This window comes from Callithrix jacchus, chromosome 6 (assembly GCF_049354715.1).
Source record: "Callithrix jacchus isolate 240 chromosome 6, calJac240_pri, whole genome shotgun sequence".
NCBI lineage: Eukaryota > Metazoa > Chordata > Mammalia > Primates > Cebidae > Callithrix > Callithrix jacchus.
This window is the reverse complement of record NC_133507.1, coordinates 129,697,850-129,724,035: the sequence shown is the minus strand read 5'-3', so window position 1 is coordinate 129,724,035 and position 26,186 is coordinate 129,697,850. Positions and strand designations below refer to the sequence as shown.

The 26,186-nt window shown below is 39.9% G+C and overlaps 1 protein-coding gene across 2 annotated transcripts; it reads left to right on the top strand.

The window, feature by feature from the left end:
• The first annotated feature begins 92 nt into the window (after window positions 1–92).
• On the top strand, window positions 93–19,003 carry IDH1 (isocitrate dehydrogenase (NADP(+)) 1). Of its 2 annotated transcripts, XM_002749717.6 has the most exons (10): window positions 93–225; window positions 1,224–1,297; window positions 3,954–4,091; window positions 6,859–7,150; window positions 9,767–9,872; window positions 11,581–11,758; window positions 12,756–12,907; window positions 14,876–15,016; window positions 16,243–16,405; window positions 18,060–19,003. In XM_002749717.6, the coding sequence occupies exons 3-10, from the start codon at window positions 3,970–3,972 to the stop codon at window positions 18,148–18,150; spliced, it is 1,245 nt and encodes a 414-aa protein (XP_002749763.2). In that variant the 5' UTR covers window positions 93–225; window positions 1,224–1,297; window positions 3,954–3,969; the 3' UTR covers window positions 18,151–19,003. The 2 variants fall into 2 exon arrangements, with proteins under 2 accessions (XP_002749763.2, XP_008997597.2); XM_008999349.5 differs by lacking the exon at window positions 1,224–1,297.
• The last annotated feature ends 7,183 nt before the right edge of the window (window positions 19,004–26,186 follow it).

The window sequence follows — 26,186 nt, the reverse complement described above, 5'->3', positions numbered from 1 at the left end:
GGGGCGGGGCTCAGGGAGGTGGGCTGAGGAGGCGGGGCCTGGGTGGGGACAAAGCCGGGAAGAGGAAAAGCTCGGACCCGCCCTCTGGTCCCGGCTTTCTGCAGAGGCCGCGTCAGAATCTGAGGCAGTGGGAACCCGGTTTGGGATTGCTAGCCTGTGCGCGTGAGTCTGAGCGTGTGAGCGGCTGTGGCGACCCAGCTCTTCGCCAGCATATCATCCCGGCAGGTAACCGTAGGCTCCGAGGGGCGTCCCCGGCCCCTGGCTGTAAGGGAAGGTTGTAATTCCATCGAAGGCAGGAGTGGGGAAAAGGAAGAAAGTGCAGATCTTGGGTATAGAGGGAGAAACTTAGCGTTGAGGCCTGCGTGCAAGAAGGGAACAAATCCAGGTATTGAGAATAGGAAAAGAAAAAGGGGAGGGAGAAGATGCTGGATGCCTGGATATGCAGAAGGCCTGCTTTGGGGCTTCGGAGGGAGAAATTGGGCTGTGGGGAAGTTGGATGCAATGACAAGGGGAAAACCAGGTCTGCACTTGGGTTGGAAAAGCGAGCGGTGGCGGTTGCAAGAATACATGTAGAAGACTAAGCCTTGGGTGTAGGAGGAAGAAAACGGGCAGCAGCTGGGGGCTGGATGCAAAGAAGTCTGTAAGCCGAAAATGGGCGTCTGCAGGGAACTCAGGCGGCGGGAATCGCTGTGAGGCCGATCCCTAGCGTCCGCCAGGGGGCGTGGTGGGGGCGGAGCTCCAGCGGCCTTCAGAGGGGTCTCTAGGCCACCCTGGCCGAGAGGGAGTTCTGGGAGACGCCCCCGCCGGTTCCTAGTGCCTGGAGTTTAAAAGTTCTAGGCACCGGAGAGGGAAGGGGCGGGTGTGGAGACCCAGAAGGAGGAACCGATCCAGCCTTGGTTGCAGCACTCTTTCACAACGGCCACAAGGATGGCTGCAGGCCAAAAGCCTGCTATCCACAGCGGCACTCAAGGACATGCAAACCCCAAGACCTGTTAACGGGTGACAAAGCGGGTGCACACCGTCATACGCACAGACATAATTGTGCTCCCATGACTTTTATTTAGAAAGTGCCTGCGGGCCTAAAACTGCCCTTTGCCCCTCTGAGTACACTCAGCACTGTACTTTAAACTAGATAAACTGGGCTGTCTGGCTGGTATTAAAAACAGCTAAATTCTCCTGTGGGTATTCTGTGTTAAGACTTTATATTCCTTGTTTTGTATTAGGAGATAAACTATATTCATTTGAGTCTGCAAGTCTGGGAGGAATTGGGGTGATAAGAAATTCATTCACTGCCAAGGTGAGAATTAGCAATTTTCACCCTTCTGTACTTTCTTTGATGTGGTGGTACAGTGTTTAACTGGTCTTGGGGGCAAGCCAAGGCTCTGCAGGGGAGTGAGTCAGGAATATTTCCAACAACAAATTATAACAGCTTCCTCGTTTTTTTCGTCCAGTGTTTTCTCTCCAAGAGATTCTTTTTGCCCAGATTATTGTAGTTCATGAACTCGGCAAAAAACAATCTGGCCAAAAACTTGGGGTTGATGCAAATAATATTAAATGGCTCTTTTTTAATTAAACTACTCTGTATTGTTATTCCAAGTTTATTTTCTGGAATTACACAAGAATACAAGTATGTTAGGAGATAGGATTCAGCTACTGGTGCCTATTAGGAACAAACAGCCCTTCTTTCTGAAGTTGGGGTTGCGGTAGAGACAAAATCTGAGGGGCAACAAGGGTGGAGAAGTCAATCCAGTGGTGCCTCCAGCTCATCCCGTGGAAATCAGATCCAGAAGAAATACAATTATGCTCCACATGGTAGTAACAATAAAGCTTTACTTTTTTAGTTAAAAGTTGGTAACAGGACCGGGCGCGGTGGCTCAAGCCTGTAATCCCAGCACTTTGGGAGGCCGAGGCGGGTGGATCACGAGGTCAATAGATCGAGACCATCCTGGTCAACATGGTAAAACCCCGTCTCTACTAAAAATACAAAAAATTAGCTGGGCATAGTGGCACGTGCCTGTAATCCCAGCTACTCGGGAGGCTGAGGCAGGAGAATTGCCTGAACCCAGGAGGCGGAGGTTGCAGTGAGCCGAGATCGCGCCATTGCACTCCAGCCTGGGTAACAAGAGTGAAACTCCGTCTCAAAAAAAAAAAAAAAGTTGGTAACAATTTCATGACTAAGTAATGTAAGGAAGACCTGAAGTGTTTGAAGTATGCATTATGAGATAAAGATTATTGCAGCGAATACAATTGCTTTAACTGAGAAGGATATTGTGAACTAAAAAAAAAAAAAATCACTCGACATTTTAGGTGCAATATTTGACCTCCATTAACCGTATTTGCCATGGCCATCAAGGAAAAATAGCCATGTCATAACTGTTGCACAATACTATATAGGAGCATGGCCATGGAAGTATAGTATCAGGAAACAGATAAGTTCACTACCTCCTTTTTTACTTTGCTTTAAAATAAGGATGGGTGTGACAGTGGAATCAAACATGAACAAAATCATATACTTTCAGCTGCACTATAAATTATACTTGACATTACAGATGGGAAGTACTTGACATTACAGATGGGAAGTAGTTGACTCATGAGTCATTGACTCATTCTGTTCATTTCTTTTATTCTAGTTCAGTTCCAGAAGGTTCCCCAAAGGAATCTCCTAAACACTAGTAAGCAGAATTCTAGAATTACAAATTTGGGAAGTGAAAATGGTCCTGAGGATTGGAAATACATCCAGGCTTGTCAAGAAACTGAGGCTTACTGTCTGCTAATCATTACATTTTTATTTAAAGACCACATTACTTTAGCTCAGTTTTTTAAGACAGACTGTTTTAGGTCTCTTATGTAATAATTTTTTTAAGTCAATTCTCTTGACTTTTCTAGTCCTTAAGAGAATAAAAGCAATGTGCATTTGTGTTGTTGGATTAAAAAAGAATTTCCAATAGAGCATCATTAGAAGAAATAGATGACTTTTAGCAGGCTCAGGGGTTCTTCTGCCTCTAGAGACAAGCCGGGCCATGGTCTTCATTGAAGCCTCACAGTTTCATTTCTTCCAAAGAGTCTGCCCTTGCACTGTCTGAGAATCTGATTGATTTGTATTGCTACCCCTACACCCTATCTTTAAAGTGCTGTCTTCCTAGGACAGTGCACAGATTGTCCTATCCCACTCAGTAGCAGCTTGCCCTTGCCTCTGAACAGCCAGAAGAAGATGACAGGGACATGCTTAGGTCTTGGGCAGTGGCTCTACTGTATCCAGATTTCGCTAATTGAGAAATCACTTTGTTTTATTTAGCCCCACATCTCCAATGTCTGTGTTATTGCTAGGAAAACATAGATGTGCCAGGAATTCTTCATCTCACTTTCAGACTTAAAGTTTTCCTAAAGATGGGTCACAAGAATCAGGCGAATCTCCTTATGGCTAGTTATTTTATTAAATAACAAAAACAGCCTCTTTGAAGAGGGGAAATACTAGCACTCATCATTCTGCTTATCTTGAGAGCCCAGTAAAATAAAGAGTTGGACTGAAGTGTTCAGTAAACATGAGAGTATGGAAATAATCTCATTTCATAAGACAAACCAGTAGTTGAGAATAATGATTGCATTATGAAGGGCATGTTACAGGGTCAGGCTTCCCGACGCTCCAGTGAGGTGGTCTTGGGAAAGCTATTTCTCTTTTAACTAAGTAAAATGGGAAAATAATGTCCATTTTTTAGAATTGTTATGAGGGCTAACTCAGAAACCGCATGTGAAACATAACACAATACTTTGTACAGAGAAGGTGCTCAATTCTAATAGCAAATATAATTGTTCTTACTACCTTTTTATTCAACTGCACATAAATCGAATTGTATGAACTGTTCTTTTAGTAGTTACCACATTGTTTATATATTTTGCTTCCACTTTGTTATGAAATAAATGACAAGGCCTGTATTTTTTTTTTTTCTTTTTAGGTTTATTGAAATCAAAATGTCCAAAAAAATCAGTGGTGGTTCTGTGGTAGAGATGCAAGGAGATGAAATGACACGAATCATCTGGGAATTGATTAAAGAGAAACTCATTTTTCCCTATGTGGAATTGGATCTACATAGGTAAATCAGTTACCCCTCCGTGTAGCAAACTCAGAAAGTATAATCTGGCTGGGCATGGTCGTGCACACCTGTAGTCCCAGCTACTTAGGAGGCAGAGGCAGGAGGATCCCTCGAGATCAAGAATTCAAGTCCAGCTGGGCAACAGAGTGAGACCCCATCACTGAAAAAAAAAAAAAGGAGTGGGGAGGGAAAACAGTAAGAAAAAAAAGAATGTAATCTAAATTATTTTGAGGTGAAGTTAGCTTTTTTTACATAGATTAGCTATGTTTTGTGAATAAAGCTTTTTAAGCCTAAATATATTCAGATGAATCTTCTATTTTAATTTTAACATACTGCTAGAAAAACTGAATTTGTCATCTAAAAGTCAAGAATTATAATGGAAAGAATTGTTTTCAGATTCTTCTAACCCTCTGTTTCCTGTGAAGGTTTTATTTGTAATAAAGCAGTGGCTAAGAGTCGTACAATGTATTGAGAAAAGGAAAATAAGAGGATGTAAGAAACAGGAAACTAAACGCAGTTAACACAATTTTGTCATTTCAAACTCAATCTTCTGTCACCCTATTTAGTCAATGGACCTGTTTCCTTTTCATTCCTCACTTTTTGCCCTTTTCATACAATTGTAGTACAGAAAGAATTCATGAAGTTACTTAACTGAACCCCTCTTTTCCAGCAAAAGTTCCCCTAAATCCTGTGTCCCTTTACCCTGCGTGTTAAGTGCTTGGGGACAGATGTAAAAGTCTATGTAATTCTCTCAGTTTTTTGCTGTGTTTTTCATAAACTTGCTTCTGCTCTTTGTACCTTTAACTAGGTAGAGACAGAATTTTTAAAAGGGTAAAATGGCTGAAGAATGGCATAGTAAAATATTGAGCAACACATTTCAGCCAAACTATTTGCAACTCTTAAGTGTGTTTGCCTCAGCCCAGAATTAGTCATCAAAATTCGTCCTAAGGACCTGTTCTTTGAGTGGAGACACTTAATTCACATAATTTCATTAAATATTCTTTTGAATTGTTCTAAACCTAAGCTGCTGATGTCTATATTGCAATCACAATAAGATATAAATACTTGCAGAAGTCAACCAAGCATACAGGAAATTAGGCATAAAAACATCTTCCAACTAGGTTAAAAAGAAGCATTTTAGGAATTCCTGTTTCAGAGCTTTACATGACAGTAGGTGAACTTGCTGGGTTCTTGCCCTTATAAAGGCTGCAAAGAGGCTTTGAGCCTCTTTAGCTTAGAATCCTGAGTAGTTTTAAAGGGGAGTCACTGTGCCTAGGAGGAAAGAAGTTGGTGGCTGCAGACTAAATAATTTTTGGAGGCCCAATCAAGTTTTAAATGTTGCCAAAATTGCTATTATCATCATCACTAACTGGTTCTTTTTGAGGAAAATGGAGCGATAGTTTGTTTTATGTAGGCTAGACAGTGGACTGGGCAATTTGTTCCTTCTTTTCTTAGAAATGTTAAGAAGACAAGCAAAAAATCTAGTAATTTGCTCGTTGATTTTTCTCCTGAGAAATGGTTCCTAGGAACATGAAAACTGCTGAGTATACTTCTTGCTGGAGTTGGGACTGGATCAGCATTTCCTATGCAAGAAGATAACAAAGGACATGACTTTGCTAGATTTATATGAATTATCTCAAGTTGAAGCAGTTGGGAATGATTTTTGTTTGGAAATGTGTCAAGATTACTATCTCTTTGTTTGCATCATGAGTTGGGTAGGATATCTAAGAAAGGAAGATAAGGGAACTAAAAAGAAATCTAGAGGCTTAATAGTTCAGCACGTTTTGAGAGCTGAAAAACTTTTCTTGAAATCCTTGCAGAATAGAAGAAATTGTTAGTTTGTTTTCTTTCTTCTTAACCAACTATTACAGGCTTCAGATAAAGCTTTGCAGTCATTTTCTATGCTCCCTAGACAACCAACATTCTTTCTGCTCTGAATGACCTGCCATCTTAGTGTTGGTGTATATTAAGCTGTAACTCTCTGGTATATATAAAACCATCGATGGATTCCATTACGTATCCAATAAACTATAGGTTTGTTTCCAGAACAAACACTTGTTCAAGAATTGGAGAAACAGCTGGGCATGGTGGCAGGTGCCTGTAGTCCCAGCTACTCAGGAGGCTGAGGCAGGAGAATAACTTGGTCACCGTGAGCCAAGATCATGCCACTGCACTCCAGCCTGGGTAACAGAATGAGACTCATCTCAAAAAAAAAAAAAAAAAATTAGGGAAAGGTTCACCTTATGACTAACTGGCATTAATGAGGGAGTCATTAACATTTTTGGCATCAACTGTCACATCTTTACCTCCCCCCACTTTAATGCCAAAGTACAAAAAAATCCTTTTGGCCCTCGCGCCCCCTTTATTTTTAAAGAACAATATTTATAAGGGAAAAAGGTGGTGCTTAGGCTTACATTTAATTATACTAATCATATGGAGAGAAACCAGGCTGTTATTGCCTCTATATGGTCAAAAACAGGAGTCAAAGGGCAGAGTTTGATGGTTTCCATTCAGTTTTCCTGATAGACAACTTCCCATTACAAAAGAAGGGGTGGCAGCCCAGCAGTCCAGCCTCTCTTAGTTCTCTTTTTAGTTGGCACCCATCTTCTGTGTTTAGCGTGTGCCAGTGCTAAAACTTGGAAGATTTTGGTGTACTTAGAACCTGCACTTTCTGCAAAGTGAGCTCTGTATGCCATCACTGCGGTTATACATTATAACTATAACCTATTTGTCTGAAAAAATATGCTTCTAATTTTTCTCTTTCAAGCTATGATTTAGGCATAGAGAATCGTGATGCCACCAACGACCAGGTCACCAAGGATGCTGCAGAAGCTATAAAGAAATACAACGTTGGCGTCAAGTGTGCCACTATCACCCCTGATGAGAAGAGGGTTGAGGAGTTCAAGTTGAAACAAATGTGGAAATCGCCAAATGGCACCATACGAAATATTCTGGGTGGCACAGTCTTCAGAGAAGCCATTATCTGCAAAAATATCCCCCGGCTTGTGAGTGGATGGATAAAACCCATCATCATAGGTCGTCATGCTTATGGGGATCAAGTAAGTCATGTTGGCATAATTTGGTTTTCCATATTCTTCTTTAATGGCCCAGAATTTCCAACTTACATGTATTTTATTCTTATCTTTTGGTATCTACACCCATTAAGCAAGGTACAAAATTGAGAAATGCATATTTGTATAACTGCATATTTATACACATTTAGCTAAAGGTAAATACAAATAAACTTACAAATAGGCACCCATCTCAATACATCATTTTTTTTAGATGTACTGTTTTTTTTACTTTATCCTTTTATTCAGTTATACCATATGATATTGCCATTTTTATGTTGGTAATTTCATATGGTTCAACCAGATCTGTGGTTTTCAACGTTGGTTGCACAATAAGATCCCCTTACAAGTTTTTTGATGGTTTTGTTTTGCTTTGCTTGATTTGTTTCTTTGTTTTAGTTCCAGTGCTTAAGTCCCACCCTATACAAATTAAAATCTGAATTCTATGCGGTTCAGGCATTTTTAAAGCTCCCCAGGTTAATCTAATGTGCAAAGTTGAGAATCACCAAAGATTGTATTAAACATGATCTCATTATGCATAAAAGAAAAAACTGCTTCGTACCATGGCTCACATCTGTAATCCTAGCACTTTAGAGGCTAAGTTGGAAGGACCGCTCGAGGCCAGGAGTTTGACACTAGTCTGGACAACACAGCAAGACCCTGTCTCTACAAAAATGAAGTGTTTCAATAATTATGTCAGTTGCTCATGGAAGATCCAGTTTTGTTGTTTATTCATATATAAAGTGAGTAGGCAAAGCTGAGTGCAGTTGCATGTGCCTGTACTCCCAGCTACTTGGGGGGGATCCCTTAAGCCCAAGAGTTCAAGGTTACAATGAGCTATGATCACACCACTGCACTCCAGCGTAGACAACGGAGCAAGACCCTGTCTCAAAAAAGGAAAAAAAAACTGACTCCGTAGCTGAAAGCAGCCTTACTAAAGCATTCCTTCCTGCCTGGAAAGAAAGTATTGCTGCTTTACTTCTGTACCAGTAGGCTCATTGCCAAAGTAAGCAGGAAAAACTGCCAACTAAACAAAATCAAAGTTCAGTGTTGAAACTGAGGTTTCAGACTTTGATAGAAAGTAGTTTATGTCTTAAAAGAACCTTAAAAACAGAAAGCTCTGATGTTGAAATCCAGAGGTTTTAATGTAGCCATCACTGAAAACAGTGTGTTTAGGATAGACAGTTTAGTCCTTATGGTGTCAGTTAACTTTGTTCCATTCTGTGACTAAAACTATCCTTTCATCCTTGCCAGAGTCTTCACAAATACTCCCAGGGGCCCAGGCAAGGGAATGTCGATGGCAGTGGTGCAAACTCGCTAATCCTGCAAACATCACCCTAGATTCTTACCAATTCAGTCGTGCCTTTTTTGTGTGTGTATCCTCTTTGTTTTTTTGTTTTCTTTTTTTAATTATTTCAGCATCAGTCACTTGTAAAAATGGCCATTCTATTTATTAAAGTCAAGAAAGAAAATTCCAAACCTCAGGTTGATTCAGACTGTTTAAATATGCATAAACGTATACAAAGCATATATGGTGCTTTGGTGCCTCCGTTTCTCACTTTTCAGAAATTGTAATAAATTACCACCTATAGTAAGGGACTTCGTATGTCAAAAATGTTTTGTGTAAAGTAGGTATTTAATCTTTATTGTTACTTACTGCTCTTTTGCCAATCATTATTAGTATTTCTCTACACATATAGATGTGGCTGGCACCTGCTGGTACCTAACTCTGCAAGTATCCAATTCAAGTCACTGAAGAAGATACAATGCAGCAAAGACCTGTGGATGTCTAGTGTATACCAGGCACATTATTCCACTGAGTAGCTGAGGCCCATGAGGGAGGTGTCTGTCCTTGAACAGCCCTTTCCTAAAACTCATCATCATCCCATTGTAACTGCTGCCAGAATGATTTATTGCTCCATAGGAACAAGTCATATAACACTAGTAACAATTGTACCATGAGAGACTGAGCCCTGATGGCCTAAGTAAGGACAAGACCTCGAGTCATTTGACCTTGGATGCATTATTTCTATCATATCATATTTCTCTCCTTGTCAGATTGATGTAAGAATCAAATGAGATGCTGCAAGTCAAGCCCTTAAAACATCTGGCATAGAGTAAGGACAAAGCTTTAGCTACCTCAACACTACAACTAGATTGTTACCATCACCCTCTAGGGAGAGTTCCCTGACTTCCATGCCATGGTCATATCTTTTCCTCTGTCATCCTATAGCTTTTTCTTTTCTTTTTTTTTTTTTTTTTTTTGTCTATACCCTCTTTTGGCATTTGAAAGCTCTTATATTGCTTTTCACTTATATATGTCTTTATTGGGTTGTAAACTTCCTAAAGGCTTATGTTATTCTCTGTCCTCTCCAGATCAGTGCTCAGGAAACTTTCCTGTACATCACATAAGCACCTGCTAAATATTGATTTGGGGAAACTTCTGGACCTGTTTATCCCCACCTCCTAAAAAAAAAAATTTTTTTTTTACAAACTGCCCTACTTGTCTAGGTGCCTTCTAGGTCTATATTGTATGAATATTTTCCTTATAATTCCTGCCTGGGTATTTTTCTCTTCTTTATACCTTTTTTACCCCCTACACAGTACAGAGCAACTGATTTTGTTGTTCCTGGGCCTGGAAAAGTAGAGATAACCTACACACCAACTGACGGAACCCAAAAGGTGACATACCTGATACATAACTTTGAAGGTATGTATGATTGTAGCATAAGCTTCATCTTTTTTTTAAAAAAAGCAAATGATTTAGATCACATTTTTATTATTTTTTTAAAGTTAGTTATGTGGCTGCCTAAAAATACAATCTGAATCTACAGTGTTTTTACAAAACCCAAAATCTGACATGAAGAAGTAATTTGCTTTCATGGCTTCCTGTGGCATGAATAAAGGCACAAAAGTGTTAGCCACTTAATTGGAAATGCCTTTAGACAAAGACAAGGAGATAATTATGCATTTATCTTAAACACAGAGAGAAGGTTGGCGGAAATCTGTTATGTATGAATTATATACATTAAATATTAATATCCCCAAATCACCCAGCATATAATCCTGCCCTTTGCTCTGATAGGGTTTGTATCTGGAAGAGGTTGCATTATATATTTAATAAAAGTTTTCTTCTTGCTCTCTGGGTATTTCTCCTGCCAAAGTGGAACATTTGCTTTTTGCCTTTTTTTCCTAGCTACGCTGCTACCCTTGAAGGTCCATTATGGCAAATCCCACCCAAAATTTGTTGAAAGAACTAGTGGGCCCTTTTCCTTCACTACTGAAGTTGTTGAAAGCACTCACACAAATGCAAAAACCCAACACTCACCTAGCTTTTGTTTTTCTTGCCTCTTCCAAATAATACTACTTATTGGAATCTGGTCCTGCAGGCTTCAGCACCTTTTACCCTAAGCCCATTAATTCTGGGCATTGACATGGATTCAAGTTCTATCTTTAATAATAACAAAGTTCAATAAGAGTTGTAAAACAGGAACATAATTATTTCTATCAAGTACAGTAGGAGTGCTCAGTATCCTCCAGGATATTGTAAGAATTTTCATTCAGTATTTGAAATGCAAGTTTTCCTCAATAACTAAGGATTGACTACACCCTTAAAGTTTAAAATAGATGTTGAGAATTGTAAAGGTAGGCGTGTTACTCCATTCTTGCATTGCTATAAAGAAATACTTGACACTGCGTAAGTTGTAAAGAAAAGAGGTTTGATTGGCTCACGGTTCTGCAGGCTATACAAGCATGGCTCCAACACCTGTTCCTGGTGAGGGCCTCAGGAAGCTTCCAATCTTGGGAGAAGTTGAACAGACAACAAGCATGTCACATGGCAAGAGTGGAAGCAAGAGAAAGAGAAGGGGGAGGTCCCAGACTCTTGTAAACAACCAGATTTCAAGTGAATTAACTGAGCGAGAACTCACTTCATCACCAAGGGGGATGGTGGTAAACCATTCATAAGGGATCCAGCCCCATATTCCAGTCACCTCCCACCAGGCCCCACCTCCAACATGGGGAATCACATTTCCACATGAGATTTGGAAGGGACAAATATCCAAACCTTATCAGTATGTAAACAAGGGTTTCAAAATTATTTGCCTTTTCTTACATGTATTTCTGGTTCATATCAGTTTTTGGTATTCTGCATCTCCCGGATTTTAGACTGATTTTCATTTCTATTGTCCTTCCAAAACAAGTTAGAGCATCCTTATCTAGAACTGACTTTTCTCTCATTAAGTGCTTCAAAAACTTGTGGAATATTCAGGTTGGAAACCTGTCTGGGACTTCTGAAGTCTCAGATGTGCGAGCTGAGAAGTAGGTCATCTGGTTGTGGTGGGTGACTTTAGCCTTATTACAACTACATGCATTTACCTTTCTCCCTTTTTTTCCTCTCATTGGTTTCTCCTCTACAGAGGGTGGTGGTGTTGCCATGGGGATGTATAATCAAGATAAGTCAATTGAAGATTTTGCACACAGTTCCTTCCAAATGGCTCTGTCTAAGGGTTGGCCTTTGTATCTGAGCACCAAAAACACTATTCTGAAGAAATATGATGGGCGTTTTAAAGACATCTTTCAGGAGATATATGACAAGTAAATACAGTTCTCTTTTTAACTTTTTCTTTATTCTCAAGCAAGCTGACATTTCTCATGTAGAGTATATATCTCCCTAACCCTATGATTCTAGAGAAAATTGAGTGAAAATCGTCACTCTCCCTTAAAGATAAGGGCAAAATTGAGGTTTACCAGGAACGAAACAAAACCACTCTGAGTTGCTTTTAGAAGATAAACATGTTCTTAAATAAGCACCCCACATGAATTTTTTCAGAGTCAGCTTCTTTAATGTTTAAATAAAAGTACCTTGTTAATGATAGGAAGTTGTAATTTTCTTGTGGCAGTTCCTAAGTTAGACCCATTTCCATTCTTTTGAAGCCCATTGTTAGAATTTTAAATTCTGTTTTAGTGGAGCCATTTGAACTTAAGTCTAAGTTTATAACAATGCTGGCTTCCACAGCACAGGAGGTGAGCATGTGTTAATATTTAAGATGGCATAACTCCCTTTAGGTGCAAGTGTTCAGGCTAAGGCTTGGGTTTTAGATGAGAAATCTTTCCTGAGGCATTTTGATTCTTTCTCCTGCTACCCATCTGTACCAAGCCCAGAAACTGCCCCAGAATATATTTAATTTCCTGAATGACACCAAGCAGTAGAACAGTCTTTTTAAAAATACATTTTTAAAATAAGTTGAATCTCAAGAATTTGATCTATCGTATAATGAAAACTGAAAAGTAAAGTAGTCCTTGGGATACTCCACTGTCTCACTTCCTTCTCACGGCTTCCCTGCAAGGTGGGTAAAATTGTTCTTATAGATGGCCAAATTGAGTTTCACAGTTAGAAAATGACTGGGCTGGGATTTGAGCCAATGTCTGTCCGAGTCCTGAGTTTCTGCCGCTTCTACTAAAATATGCTGCTTCCTGTGTGTCCCATCTTTCCTTTGGGAAAAGCAGATGACAAAATCCATTTTCTTTATTATTTATCCCTAACAAAATCCATTTTCTTTATTATTATTCTTTTTTGTCTCTTGTTTCTTAGGCAGTACAAGTCCCAATTTGAAGCCCAGAAGATCTGGTATGAGCATAGGCTCATCGATGACATGGTAGCCCAAGCTATGAAATCAGAAGGAGGTTTCATCTGGGCCTGTAAAAACTATGATGGTGACGTGCAGTCAGACTCTGTAGCGCAAGGTATGGAGATGGAGCCTGGCTTGTAGTAACTGGGTCATTCCAGGGTATTTCTCTAATTTGGGAAGGGGAGTTTTATAGTCCTTTGTTGTAAAATCGTGGAATGTTAAAACTCCAAGTCCAACATCTTGTCTGACAGCTAAGGATATTAAGCTCAGACTAGAGAAGTGATTGCTCAAGAACACATGGGAAGTAAATGAGTGGATTGACACTCCTGGCTCCAGCCTTAGATGTTAACACAGTTTCTCTCGCAACCTTTTCTCCACTTGAGGTTTTAAAGCCTACCTGATCTGCAAATCACTTCCTTTACCTGCCCTCATTGTCCTTTGGTGAAAATGTAAAAAACCAGGACACTCAGGCAAGGAAAGATAAAGTGAGGAGACTGATCATGTCATAACCAAGCTTTGGTGCCTGCAAAGCTCATTTATCTGGTAGCAGGACCTACTCATGTCCCTCTACCAGCTGCTGTTCTGGTAGACTATAAAACAAATGTGTTTGGCCAGGCACGGTGGCTCCCGCCTGTAATCTCAGCACTTTGAGAGGCCAAGGCAGTGGATCACTTGAGGCCAGGAGTTTGAGACCAGCCTGGCTAACATAGCAAAACTCCATCTCTACCAAAACAAAAGCAAAAAAAAGCCAGGTGCATTCACATGCCTGTAGTCCCAGCCACTCAGGAGGCTGAGGCATGCAAATTGCTTAAACCTGCGAGGCAGAGGTTGCAGTGAGTGGAGATCGCACCACTATACTCCAGCCTGGGCAACAGAGCAAGACTCTGTCTCAACAACAACAACAAAAAAAAACAAGTGCTTTTGTTTACTGCTTAGCTTACACACAAAGAAATTGAGCAAAGAACCCAGGGCTGTTTACAGAAATTCCAGGAAAAGTTTTGTATATGGGGTAAGGGCCAAATCAACAGAAACACAGCCCCTGATTTCCTCAGCACCAGGTTGCCTTTTAGTTTCTGTTGCCGATGGTAGCTGTGTGAACTTGAATCTCTCCAGAGGAATGTTTGTTAACTTTAATTATGTTTGCTTTTCCCAAGAAGTAGGCATGTCCTCTCAGTTTGAAAATCAGTAGACCAACAGGGTTAAAGATAACTTTTATCTGACAATAAAGAAGTTACCCAAGTTCTGTTTCTCTACGTCCCCACAATCATTTGTACTGAATGCAACAGAGGAAGGAGTGTTGTTGCTTTCTGATGACTCCATAGTTGATTATTAACTTCACAGATGATGTTGGGAGGTAGCAAAAATGGAGAAAAGAAAATTAATTCTATAGATACAAGAGTTGTAAATGTGGTTCTTTCAATAAGAAACCACAGAAGAGAATTGTTATATTGAGGGTATTAGAGCAAGGAAGGGTAAGTGGGATGTTCTTGGATCCAACAGATCCTGTTTACCTGCCTTTTTTCCTAGTCCCAGCAAGTGTATGAACAGCTTGAGGGTAGGAGACAGCTCTCATCCATCTTTATTTCCCCAGAACGGCAGACCATTGCACATAAGAATAACAATAATAGAGTGAGCTCTTAATCTGTGTCTAGTATTATTCTAAGGAATATAAATACATATTATTTTCATATATATTTATGAATATATGTATATTTATCTAATCCCACAGCAACCTGGTGAAGTAGATGCTGTTATTACTCCCATTTTACAGATAAGAAAACTGAGCCACAGTAGCTGTAGAACTAGGGTGCAATGCAGGCAGTTGGACCCTGAGCCCTCCATCAGGGAGTGAGTACCCCTGAGATAAGTAACAGAAAAATGCAGCCTTTCCAGACCCATTGGCTCTGACATCTGGAGCAGGGATCCTGCCTTCTGAAAGGCAGAATTATTGGTGATTCCATGTACTCATGGTTACTTTGTTTACCAAGACCTATCAAGATTGAGTCATTAATGCTCTCATCTCCGAGAGACTGGGTGCTCTTCATGTAGTTGGACCCAATGCTTAATGCTCCATCACTTACAGGGTATGGCTCTCTCGGCATGATGACCAGTGTGCTCGTTTGTCCAGACGGCAAGACAGTAGAAGCAGAAGCTGCCCACGGGACTGTCACCCGTCACTACCGCATGTACCAGAAAGGACAGGAGACGTCCACCAATCCCATTGGTAAGATGGTGTTTATGTTGATTTCTCATCAGAGTGCCCTCCAGAAGACATCTCCGAAGCAGCTCAGCTGTGTTCCCTTGTCTGCTCAGTGTTTTGTGTGCAAAGTCATCACCAAGAAGCTGATTTGTTCTAGTCATAAAATCTATTTGAATATGCTTCTTAAAATACACAATACATGCTTTTCTGTTTGTGGGAGAACATAGGTTATAGAGAAGAATGTTATTAAGAAGCATTTTCCTTCACCTCTGGTGCAGTGAAATGTCACATAAGCATACAAATCTAAAAGTCACATGGATAGATCCTTTCAACAAGTTTCAAAGACAGCACTTTAAAAAGAGATTACTATAGTGAACCAGCCCCACACCCCCCCGTGGGTGCCCCAAGTTTGGTGGCAACAAAGAAACTAGAAAAAGACAGATTAAGAATGAAAGTGGGACCAGGGGACCATGACTTTGTACTGGAGGCAGTGAAGGCCCCAGTACAGTGAAGGCTCTGGTTTCCACAGTATTTATTGAACACAATCACTTTTATCTATAGTGCAGGTGGTAGGGTGAATCGGTGAAGGGTGAATCGGTGAAGGGAGGCTGTGTATCAAACATAAAATTGATAGCAGTGGTGGTTTACGTGAGTTTCTCAAGAACTAAAAGCATATGCTTATCAATAGACAGTGCAGCTAGTGGGAGTGGGCTTAGCAAGGAGCCTACATGTCTGGCTATATTCCAGTGCTTCAAGGGAGTGTTATGTCCTTGGGCACTGGGCACTATGTTTAGAATATTAGAGCTTAGGTCACTCTGTTCCTGGGAACATGCTGGCATAGAGAGGCCTTCCTCGCCAGAGGCCTCCATGGCCTTCTGCAGTTTATTGTTCCTGATTTCTTTTATTCGTTACTTATAACCAGTTTATGTAGGCACACTGTAAACGCTTTCTCCATTGCTGCTTCCCCCAACAATTACAGCCTGGAAAAAGGAATATAGACAAGAGATAGAAGAGATTGTGACCTTTTTCAAATTAGAAAATGCCTTAAGTTTCAAGCACTAGTACCATGCCATAAAAATGTGTTTTCTTAAAGTTTTTGTTTGGTAAAATATTTCCAACTCTCCTAAAACACCTAGCCTGTGTGGTTAGTACCAAAACAAAAAACTACTATATTTTTGGGAACTATGAAACATTTGGAAACCTCTATAACTGGGGTGATTGGAGTGTTGGGATTTTTCTCCCTCTTTCAGCTTCCATTTTTGCCTGGACCAGAGGGTTAGCCCACAGAGCAAAGCTTGATAACAACAAAGAGCTTGCCTTCTTTGCCAATGCTTTGGAAGAAGTCTGTATTGAGACAATTGAGGCCGGCTTCATGACCAAGGACTTGGCTGCTTGCATTAAAGGTTTACCCAAGTAAGTATAAGATGCCCTAGCCTCTGTGGCCAAATTAGCACTTATCCTCACGGGGCTCAGAGCATCAGTGCTTTCTGGAATTATGTAAATTGTTATTCATCATCTAGTTCAGGAGTCAGCAGACATTATCTGTAAATTGTCAGATAGTGAACATTTTAGGTTATGTGGGACATACAGTCTTTGCAACTACACAGCTACTCCACTTTGCCTTGCTATTGCAGCAGGAAAGCAGTCATAGACAATACAGAATGAAATGATATGGCAACACCCCAAACTTTCACGTTCGGTACCAGGCTCAATTTGGTTCACCTGCTGGGCTGTAATTTGCTAACATCCAATCTAGTTGACAATCATTGAATGAAAAGGTTCTATTTAATTTTAAGAAGCAGATTATAGACAAGTAGAAACAAAGGTACTTCAGAGACTATTTTATTCTACTTCTTTATTTTCATTAACTTACCAATGAGAAAAGTGAGCAGCACAAATTTAAAGCGTGCAATTGATCATAGTCCCTTAAATATCTATAACCAATATTTGGGCAAATATTTGAGACCCCATACATTACAGAGAATTTTTCTGAGAACATGGTAGCCAGTATGCTGGGGGGATTGGCTCCACATCTCAACCGGTGCATCCACAGAGGTCTCAACTATGGTCTGTATACCCCATAATGGGGATATACTTGATCACTGTATGTTTCTTAATTTAAATTTTCAGCAAAAAAAAAAAAAAAAAAAAAATGCAGTATTTGAAATGGTCTTATCAGGGGAATACCTTTGTAGCCTATTAGGCACCTATCAGCAGGATTATGTTATCTAATCCATTGTCTTTTGTTTTTCTTAAGTAAGACACTGATAGAAATAACAGCATTAAGACTTTTTTTTTGAGACAGCGTCTCGCTCTGTGACCCAGGCTGGAATGCAGTGGTGCAATCTCAGCTCACTACAACCTCCACCTCCTGGTTCAAGTGATTCTCCTGCCTCAGCCTCCAAGTAGCTGGGATTACAGGCATGTGCCACCACACCCGGCTAATTTTTTGTATTTTTAGTAGAGATGGGGTTTCAACGTGTTAGCCAGAATGGTCTTGATCTCCTGACCTCATGATCCATCTGCCTCAGCCTCCCAAAGTGCTGGGATTATAGGCATGAGCCACTGCACCTGGCCATACTATGACTGTTTTAAGGACATGTGATAGTTTGTAGGAAGGTGGGTAAAGGTTTGCCTATGCCCTGAATAAGTTTTGCTATGTTTGAGAATAAGGAAGAAGTGGGATGATTTTGATCTTAGCAGCATTAGTCTGAACTGAAATTCCATGATAATTTCACCCTCAAAGCTACATGGCAAGAGACCTAACTTAATATATGTGGATGAGACTCTACTGCAGGCTGCCTAGAGAGCCTAAGTACTGAGCCTGTGTCAGTCCCAGGAACCTAAAGGCAAAATCTATAGACAATGAACAAGGGGTTTCACCATGTTAGTCAGGCTGGTCTCAGTGAACACAATCATTCTCTATAGATTTTGTAGATTACTAGCATAAATGTGTTTTCTTCCTGAACAAGTAGAATACTATTTTAAGTAGCATTTCTAGGATTTTACCTCTACCTGCTACCATATCAGAGACAAACTAAATTTTCTCTTTTTCCTCCCCTAATAGCGTGCAACGTTCTGACTATTTGAATACGTTTGAGTTCATGGACAAACTTGGAGAAAACTTGAAGATCAAACTAGCTCAGGCCAAACTTTAAGTTCATACCTGGGCTGAGGAGGATAAGTGTCTTTTGGTAACTAAGTCTACTGGTTTACATTTTTCTGTATCACACTCAAGGATAAAGGCAAAATCAATTTTGTAATTTGTTTAGAAGCCAGAGTTTATCTTTTCTATAAGTTTACAGGCTTTTTCTTATATATACAGTTATTGCCACCTTTGTGAATGTGGCAAGGGACTTTATTAAAATTTTGTTTTCTCATAGCAGCCTAGGAATTCAGTGAGTACTCATTTGTATTCACCGTCACTTTTTCCTCATGTTCTAATTATAAATGACCAAAATCAAGAGTGCTCAAAAGGGTAAATGATAGCCACAGTATTGTTCCCTAAAATATGCATAAAGTAGAAATTCACTCCCCTCCCCTCCTGTCCATGACCTTGGGCACGGGAAGGTTCTGGTGTCACAGATGTCCCGTTTCATGAGGTAGAGCTATACATTAAACTTGCATATGAGTGGAACAAGGTATGAGTGTAACTCAGATGTGTTGAAGATACTGCAGTCATTTTTGTAAAGAGCTTGCTGAATGTTTCCAATAGACTAAATATTGATTAGGCCACAGAAGAGTTTGGAATCCAGAATAAATACTACCAGGAGGTTTGTCCTCTCTTTCTCTTTCTCTTTCTCCTTCTGGCCTGGCCTGGCCTGAATATTATGCTACTCTAAATAGCATATTTCGTCCAAGTGCAATAACCTAAGCTGCATCTTTTTTGGACTTCTGGCCCGTTTCATTTCTTTTATATAAATGTGATTTCTCAGAAGTTGATATTAAACACTATTCTAGTCCTTATCTTCTCCTGAACTGTTGATTTAATTAAAATTAAGTGTCAGTGACTATTCGTCTTCGTTTCTGTTTATTGGATGCCAACCACCATGCTACATCCTAGCCATACGCATATAATCTGAAAAAATTCTCTGCTCTCAAGAAGTTTACCATGGTGGAAATAGATAAGTAAACAGTAAGATGTAGATCCTGCAGTGAAAGGATAGAAGACCAAAGATGGAATTAAAGGAAGAATTAAGGAATATTAGAAAATAGATTCTGTCTATGCACATGCTAAGGAATTTAGTCATTATCTTGTAAATTATTAGGGAGCCAGTGAAGACTTTTAAGAAATAAGGGACTTGATCATATTTTTTATTTTTTGAGACAGCGTTTCACTCTTTGCCCAGGCTGGAGTGCAATGGCATGATCTTGGCTCACTGCAGCCTCCGCCTCCCAGGTTCAAGTAATTCTCCTGCCTCAGCCTCCCAGGTAGCTGGAATTACAGGCATGCACCACCACACCTAGCTAATTTGGAATTTTTAGTGGAGATAGGGTTTCACCATGTTAGTCAGGCTGGTCTCAAACTCCTGACCTTAGGTGATCTGTCTGCCTCAGCCTCCCAAAGTGTTGGGATTGCAGGCATGAGCCAGCATGCCCAGCCATATTTTTATTTTTTAAAAATAGCACTCTGGGAAACTTTTACAAAGAACGAATAGAGGCTTTGGGAGGCTGAGGTGGGCAGATCACAAGGTCAGCCTGGCCAATATGGTGAAACCCTGTCTCTACTAAAAATAGTAAAATTAGCTGGACGTCATAGCATGCTCCTATAGTCCCAGCTACTCAGGAGGCTGAGGCAGAAGAATCACTTGAACCCGGGAGGTGGAGGTTGCAGTGAGCTGAGATTGTGCCATGGTACTCCAGCCTGAGCAACAGAGCAAGACTCTGTCTCAAAAAAAAAAAGAATGGATAGTGGGGGGTGGGGAGGAGAGTGTTAGATACGGTTGAGGAAGGAGGACCAGTTAGGAGGCTGTTGGCAATACTTTAGATAGGAAACAATGAAGATCTGACTGGAACAGTGGCACCAGGAGGAGAACAGGATAATCCCTAGGACGTTGAATGATGGATCTTGGCAAGACAAGGATATGTGGGAATGGAGGGACAGGAGCAAGGCAAAGATGCTTCCCACTTTCTGGCTTCACACCTGGGGAAAGGCTGGTCCACATCCTCGCATCTTTGGGAGGGAGGCTCTGGTGAGCTTTTGCACTGTCACACATCAAAAGTCAGTGAGTTGGGGTGGAGATCCTTGGTAATTCCTAGGCTGCGTTCCTGGTAAGCTTAGCTGGGCCCCAGACACTGTGCTCACAAATCCCCTTGAAGGCCCAATGAAATGTGGAGCCTTTCAGAATCCTATAGCATGGAGCTTATTCAGAATGCGCTTTTGACCAATTTCCCTCAGTGCTACCCCCAAAATATACCCCAATCCAAGCCCACAGTCTTAGAAGAGCCCTGTTGAGAGGAGATCCTCATGAAGTAGGGTAGGTCCATGTGGCTTGGGCAGTTTATTCCTGACCAAGTTGAAGTTAGAATCCAAACCACATGAGCTCTCCTGGAAGGGGAAATAAAAATCAATTTTCACATAAGATCAACCAGTGTCAGGTAACTCAGGCAGTAAGAAAAAAAAGCATTGCTCCTAGTTAACATTAAGAAAGGCAATAAATGTTTTCATCTCTTCTATAAGATTTTTCGGTAAGAGATTTTATAACCCATATAATCTCTAGTTAGTAAAAGGAATAGAGAGCTAGGTAAATTAGAAGACATATAATCATTGATTTTCAGCTTTGGTGGCTTTGAGCTGATATATAATGCCTCAATATAATGACATGCCAATGACTCGTTTTAACATTAATGCCGGTAAGTTTTTTTAATAGGATAGATTGGGATTGAAAGGAAAAGGAATGTAAATTCTTTTTATATGCCTTCATACTATCTCATTTAATTCTCACCAGTCTTAAAAGGTTGACTGTATACCACTGGGTTTTTTTGTTTGTTTGTTTGTTTGTTTTTAATGAGAAAGCAAAAAATTAGAGATGTTGCTAATAATTAACTTAAAGGTGGAGCTTTTCTAACAAAAGCCCACAGGTCTTTTTCTCTTTGGAAAATAGATTTTTTTTTTATGAGGTGAAGTCTCACTCTATCACCCAGTCTGGACTTCAGTGGCACAGTCTCAGCTCACTGCAGTCTCCACCTCCTGGGTTCAAGTGATTCGCCTGCCTCAGCCTCCCAAGTAGCTGGGATTACAGGCGCCAGCCAACAAGCTCAGTTAATTTTTATATTTTTAATAGCAATTGGGTTTTACCATGCTGGCCAGGTTGGTCTCGAACTCCTGACCTCCCTCCTTGGCCTCCCAAAGTACTGGAATTACAGAAGTGAGTCACCACACCCAGCCAAAAACATATTATTGCCCTTTGATGTCCAATATACTGGTTAAATGTAGTGTTCTTCAGATTTTTAGATATTTGGCTTCTTATAAAATTCTAATTGTTTTAACATTTTAAACTTTACATCTAAAACGATTGTCAAATAAAATGTGTTTTGCACTCTCCTCCTCTCATCTAAACTTATTACTCAGCTGGACACAGTGGTTCACACTTGTAATCCCAGCACTTTGGGAGGCCGAGGCAGGCAGATCACCTGAGGTCAGGAATTCGAGACCAGCCTGGCCAAGGTGGTGAAACCCCATCTCTACTACAAACACAAAAATTAACTTGCCGTGGTGGCTGTAGTTGCTTGGGAGGCAGAGGCAAGAAAATCACTTGAACCTGGGAAGCAGAGGATGCAGTGAGCCAAGATCACACCATTGCACTCCAGCCTGGGCAACAGAATGAAATTCCATCTCAAAAAAAATAATAAAAAGTTTAAACAATAAACTTACTACTTTTTTTTTAGATTTTTGACTGGTAACCTCTTCATAACTGTTAGAGCATCCATTTCCTCATCTATTAACAAGATTTTAATAAATTTTAAAAGTGTTTTGGGCCAGGCATGGTGGCTCATGCCTGTAATCCCAGCACTTTAGGAGGCCAAGGTGGGCAGATCACTTGGGGTCAGAAGTTCAAGACCAGCCTAGCCAACATGGCGAAACCCCATCTCTAATAAAAATACAAAAATTTTCCAGGCATGGTAGTGCTCGCCTGTGGTCCCAGCTACTCAGGAAGCTGAGGCAGGAGAATCGCTTGAACTGGGAGGCAGAGGTTGCAGTGAGCTGATATTGTACCACTGCACTGCAGCCTGGGCGACAAAGTGAGATTCCATCTTAAAAAAAAAGTGTTTTGTTTCTACTACTTTAATCTAAGTTGCAAAATATATCAGTGGTCATTTTGGACCAGAACATTCAGAAGCTAATGGTTGATTATATAACAACTGGAGGATCAGAATTGTTGACCTGGAAAATCACTGTTCTTTAGCACAAAACTGAAGGCAGCAGGATCCAGGGACAGGGAAGGTATGAGTTCCAGACTTCAAAACTCTAAATTGTAGGTACTGTTTTCAGGAAGAATTTCTAACTGAAAATATTTAAAATGTAATCTTAGCAATCAGAATCACAGCTCCGCTGTGTTCTTGCTTGATATATAAAATCCTTCTACAACACTAGTTGTAGTGACTAGTGACCTATCATCTACTTAAATATTATATAATAAACATTTCCCCCAAATTAAGGGTTTTGGCTCTTCTTGTTAAGAAGGAAATTAGAAACTAATATAAAGAATGATAATGAAGGCTTTGGATATTTATATCATACTGATAAAAGTCTCATACTCACCTAAAATTAAAGATTTTCATAATCCCTATTTTTAATATTAGGGAGAATGTAGCTTCCAAACTGTAAATTATTCTACAACAAGAAACTCAAAGAACTATGAATTTGGATGATATCTCAGACTCTGCAGGAGATAAATTTTGCAGATATTGTAGCACTGTTTATGAAACTGGCCCAATTGTCCCACACAACTAATGTTTATGGTTTCTTCTGAATAAACATAGAAATTGACCCTCCTAGTCTTAAACTTGAAAAAATTACATTTATCTTATCTGAGTTCCTTTCCCAGGAAATAAACATCAGGCCTCCCAGATAGCATCAAGGAATTGAAATTTACCAGATCATTGCTTCTGGACAAGGAGACTGGATTTTACAGGAAAATACACAGATGGACCTAGCAGAAGATTCAGAAGCCTGACTAAAGTTTGGTCAAACACAATTGTATCTTTGTCAAGTGATATAGCATCCTTCTTAGTATACAATAATAGGGGAAGGGAAGAAAGGATGCACAGCGTTGGCCTGTCCTCACGTTGATGAAATTAGCTTTATTTGGTGAAGGTGGTAGCTGCCTTGTGACTTTACTGTTCTCTCCTTTGTAAATTTAAGTAACATGTAGGGAGATGCTGTATATGCACACTGCTCATCATCAAGCTTCACCCATTGTTTCAGCATCCATTCATGATTTTATAACTACATCATACCTTCTATAATTATTACATACATTAGCATAGAAATAGAGTATATATTTATATTACCATAAAGAATAGCTTTCCCTTCCTTCCATTCATCTATATTGGTATTACTAATGTGTATTCACAGATTTTTTTTTCTTTTTTTTTTGAGACAAGGTCTCGCTCTGTCACTCAGGCTTGAGTGCAATAGCATACTCACAGCTCACCACACCCTCAACCTCCCAGGCTCAAGTTATCTTCCCACCTCAGCCTCCCCTAGTAGCTGGGACAACAGGCATACACCACCACACCCAGCTAATTTTTGTGTTTTTTGTTGAGATGAAGTTTTGCCACATTGCCCATGCTGGTCTCAAACTCCTGGGCTCAAGAAATCTACCTGCCTTAGCCTCCCTCCCAAAGTGCTAGGATTACTGGCATAAGTCCCCACACCCAGCCTGGACTCACAGATTTTATCCAATGGACTGTAATTTACCACCATCTTCATGTATTTTGATGCTTAGATTCTCTCATATTTGGCCAGTGGGAATGCTATCAAGCTGGGTCCTGTCAGGATTGTAACATATTTTACACACAGTTAATTTGGGTATGCAGTCTTGTATATTAAGCCACCTAGTAGTATTTCTTCAGTAAGGCTTCCACTGTGAAGAGCTCTCACATGCAATCCTCCTTGTCTACCAATAGAATATATTTTATAGGAAAGTCCATGCCTTCCTTTCCAGATCTAACCACACAATGTCTCAGCAGAAAGTATTGTTGAAAGACTGCCTGTTTCAAGATGGATGTCCAGAGACTGGAGCCTTACTTTACTTAAAAGAAGTCTGGGGTAGAAGCAAAGGAAGGTATTAGGGCACTAGGGTTGTCACCACTTCCTGACCTTTTGGGAAGATGGGGATATTGACTTTCAAAATTCTATTACTGAGACTAAATTATTGAGTCTACATGATGAACATTTAGGTAATAAATAATGGGAAAAGAGACAGAGTATGATTGGGATAGGCACATGAAGGACTTCTAGGGCAGATGGCTGTGTTCATTCCTTGATGTGGGTAATGATGGCAAGAGTACCTTGTAATGGTTTACTACATTATACATTTGTTTTGTGTGGTTTACTGCATCCTTTTTTAATAATAAAAGGTTTTTTAAAGTGTATTAGGAAACTTATTTTTAATCCCTTGGACTAATTGCATAGGATCACATTCTTCTGGAACAAATTCATAAACTTTCTCTGCAGTATCAGCTTACCCTCCTGACAAAGCCTCTTGGTTTCCCTTCAATAGATGACACAATTTCAGTCAAACCATCTTTTTTTTTTCCTTTTTTTTTTTTTTGAGACGGAATTTCGCTCTTGTTGCCCAGGTTGGAATGAAATGGCACAATCTGGCTTGTGGCAACTTCCACCTCCCAGGTTCAAACTATTCTCCAGCCTCAGTCTCTCAAGTAGCTGGGATTACAGGTGTGTGCTACCACACTCATCTAATTTTGTATTTTAGTAGAGATGGGGTTTCTCTATGTTGGTTAGGCTGGCCTCAGGTGATCCACCTGCCTCAGCCTCCCAAAGTGCTGGGAATACAAGCATGAGCAGTCAAATCATCTTTTTAACCTTTCCAAATATAAGCTAGGAAGCCTCTCTCCAGGAAGGTGCTCGGCCCTGGAACTTTAATTGGACTGTATACTAAGTATTATGAGTAAAGACGTTTGAGGGTCTTTAGTGGGCTCTTTGGACCTACATTCCTTTATCTGGATGAATTCATAATACTTTCTTAGTAGTAGTATTTGGTTTTAAAACATTTATTTGATTTCTACATGAGAATTATCCTTTTCCTAGTTGGTCTTGCTTTGTTCTATTTGGAAAATAATGCTTTGCACATTCTTTATATGTTCAGAGACTAAGCTCCAAGACATTCTAACCAAATCACATTTTCCTATGTTCAAGTCACTAAATTTTTACCAATTTCAAAATTTTCTCCTCCTCTTTTTTTCCACTTCAGGAGCTTTTCAGTCTTTTCCTATAGGGTTTAACTCTGAATTTTTTGAGCAAATTCCAAAATGTTCAAAATATATGATTAAAAACTAAGAAGTTAACTTTGACCTTGAAATATTATTCTAATATTCTAGAGCTAGCCTCACCTATTTAAAATGTTCCATATTTCCTGGCTACAGTCTTCTTTTGATCCTGTTTCTATTTTTATTGTTTGAAATAGCCTGCATGTTGGTGACTTATTTTTTCCTGCAAATTAATTACCATGCTCTTGTACTATTCCATGAAGACTTACAACTTGGAGTTCAGCCAATGTTTTGAATCTGGCCTTTCCATCATCTACTTCCTTATAGAAGGGGTTTTTTCCTTTCTTCAATTTTTGAACCTAATTCATCCAATAAGTAGATTGAAGTATGTCCACTAATCCTGACACTATCTTGGTAAATCAATGTCTCATAGGACCCACAACCTCTAGGTGAGGGTACCTTTTATAGGTCAGGCTACTCCAATTTGCTGAGCGTCAGACAGCTTAAGTTTTGAGTCATTGGTTTTGTTACAGTGTTTTAGTATGATTCTTTACTATTATAATGGGAATGTTTTCAGAACTTATTTGTAGTTAACTTGGGTCTCATTTTCTATGAGTGGGTTCTTCAAATATCCTAAAGCTGTGGTAAGATAAGCAACATCTTGATCTGTACAGTGAGTGTTTTTTGTCTTTTTTTACTCTGAACACACAGTACTCATGGTTTATTATATAAATCCAAA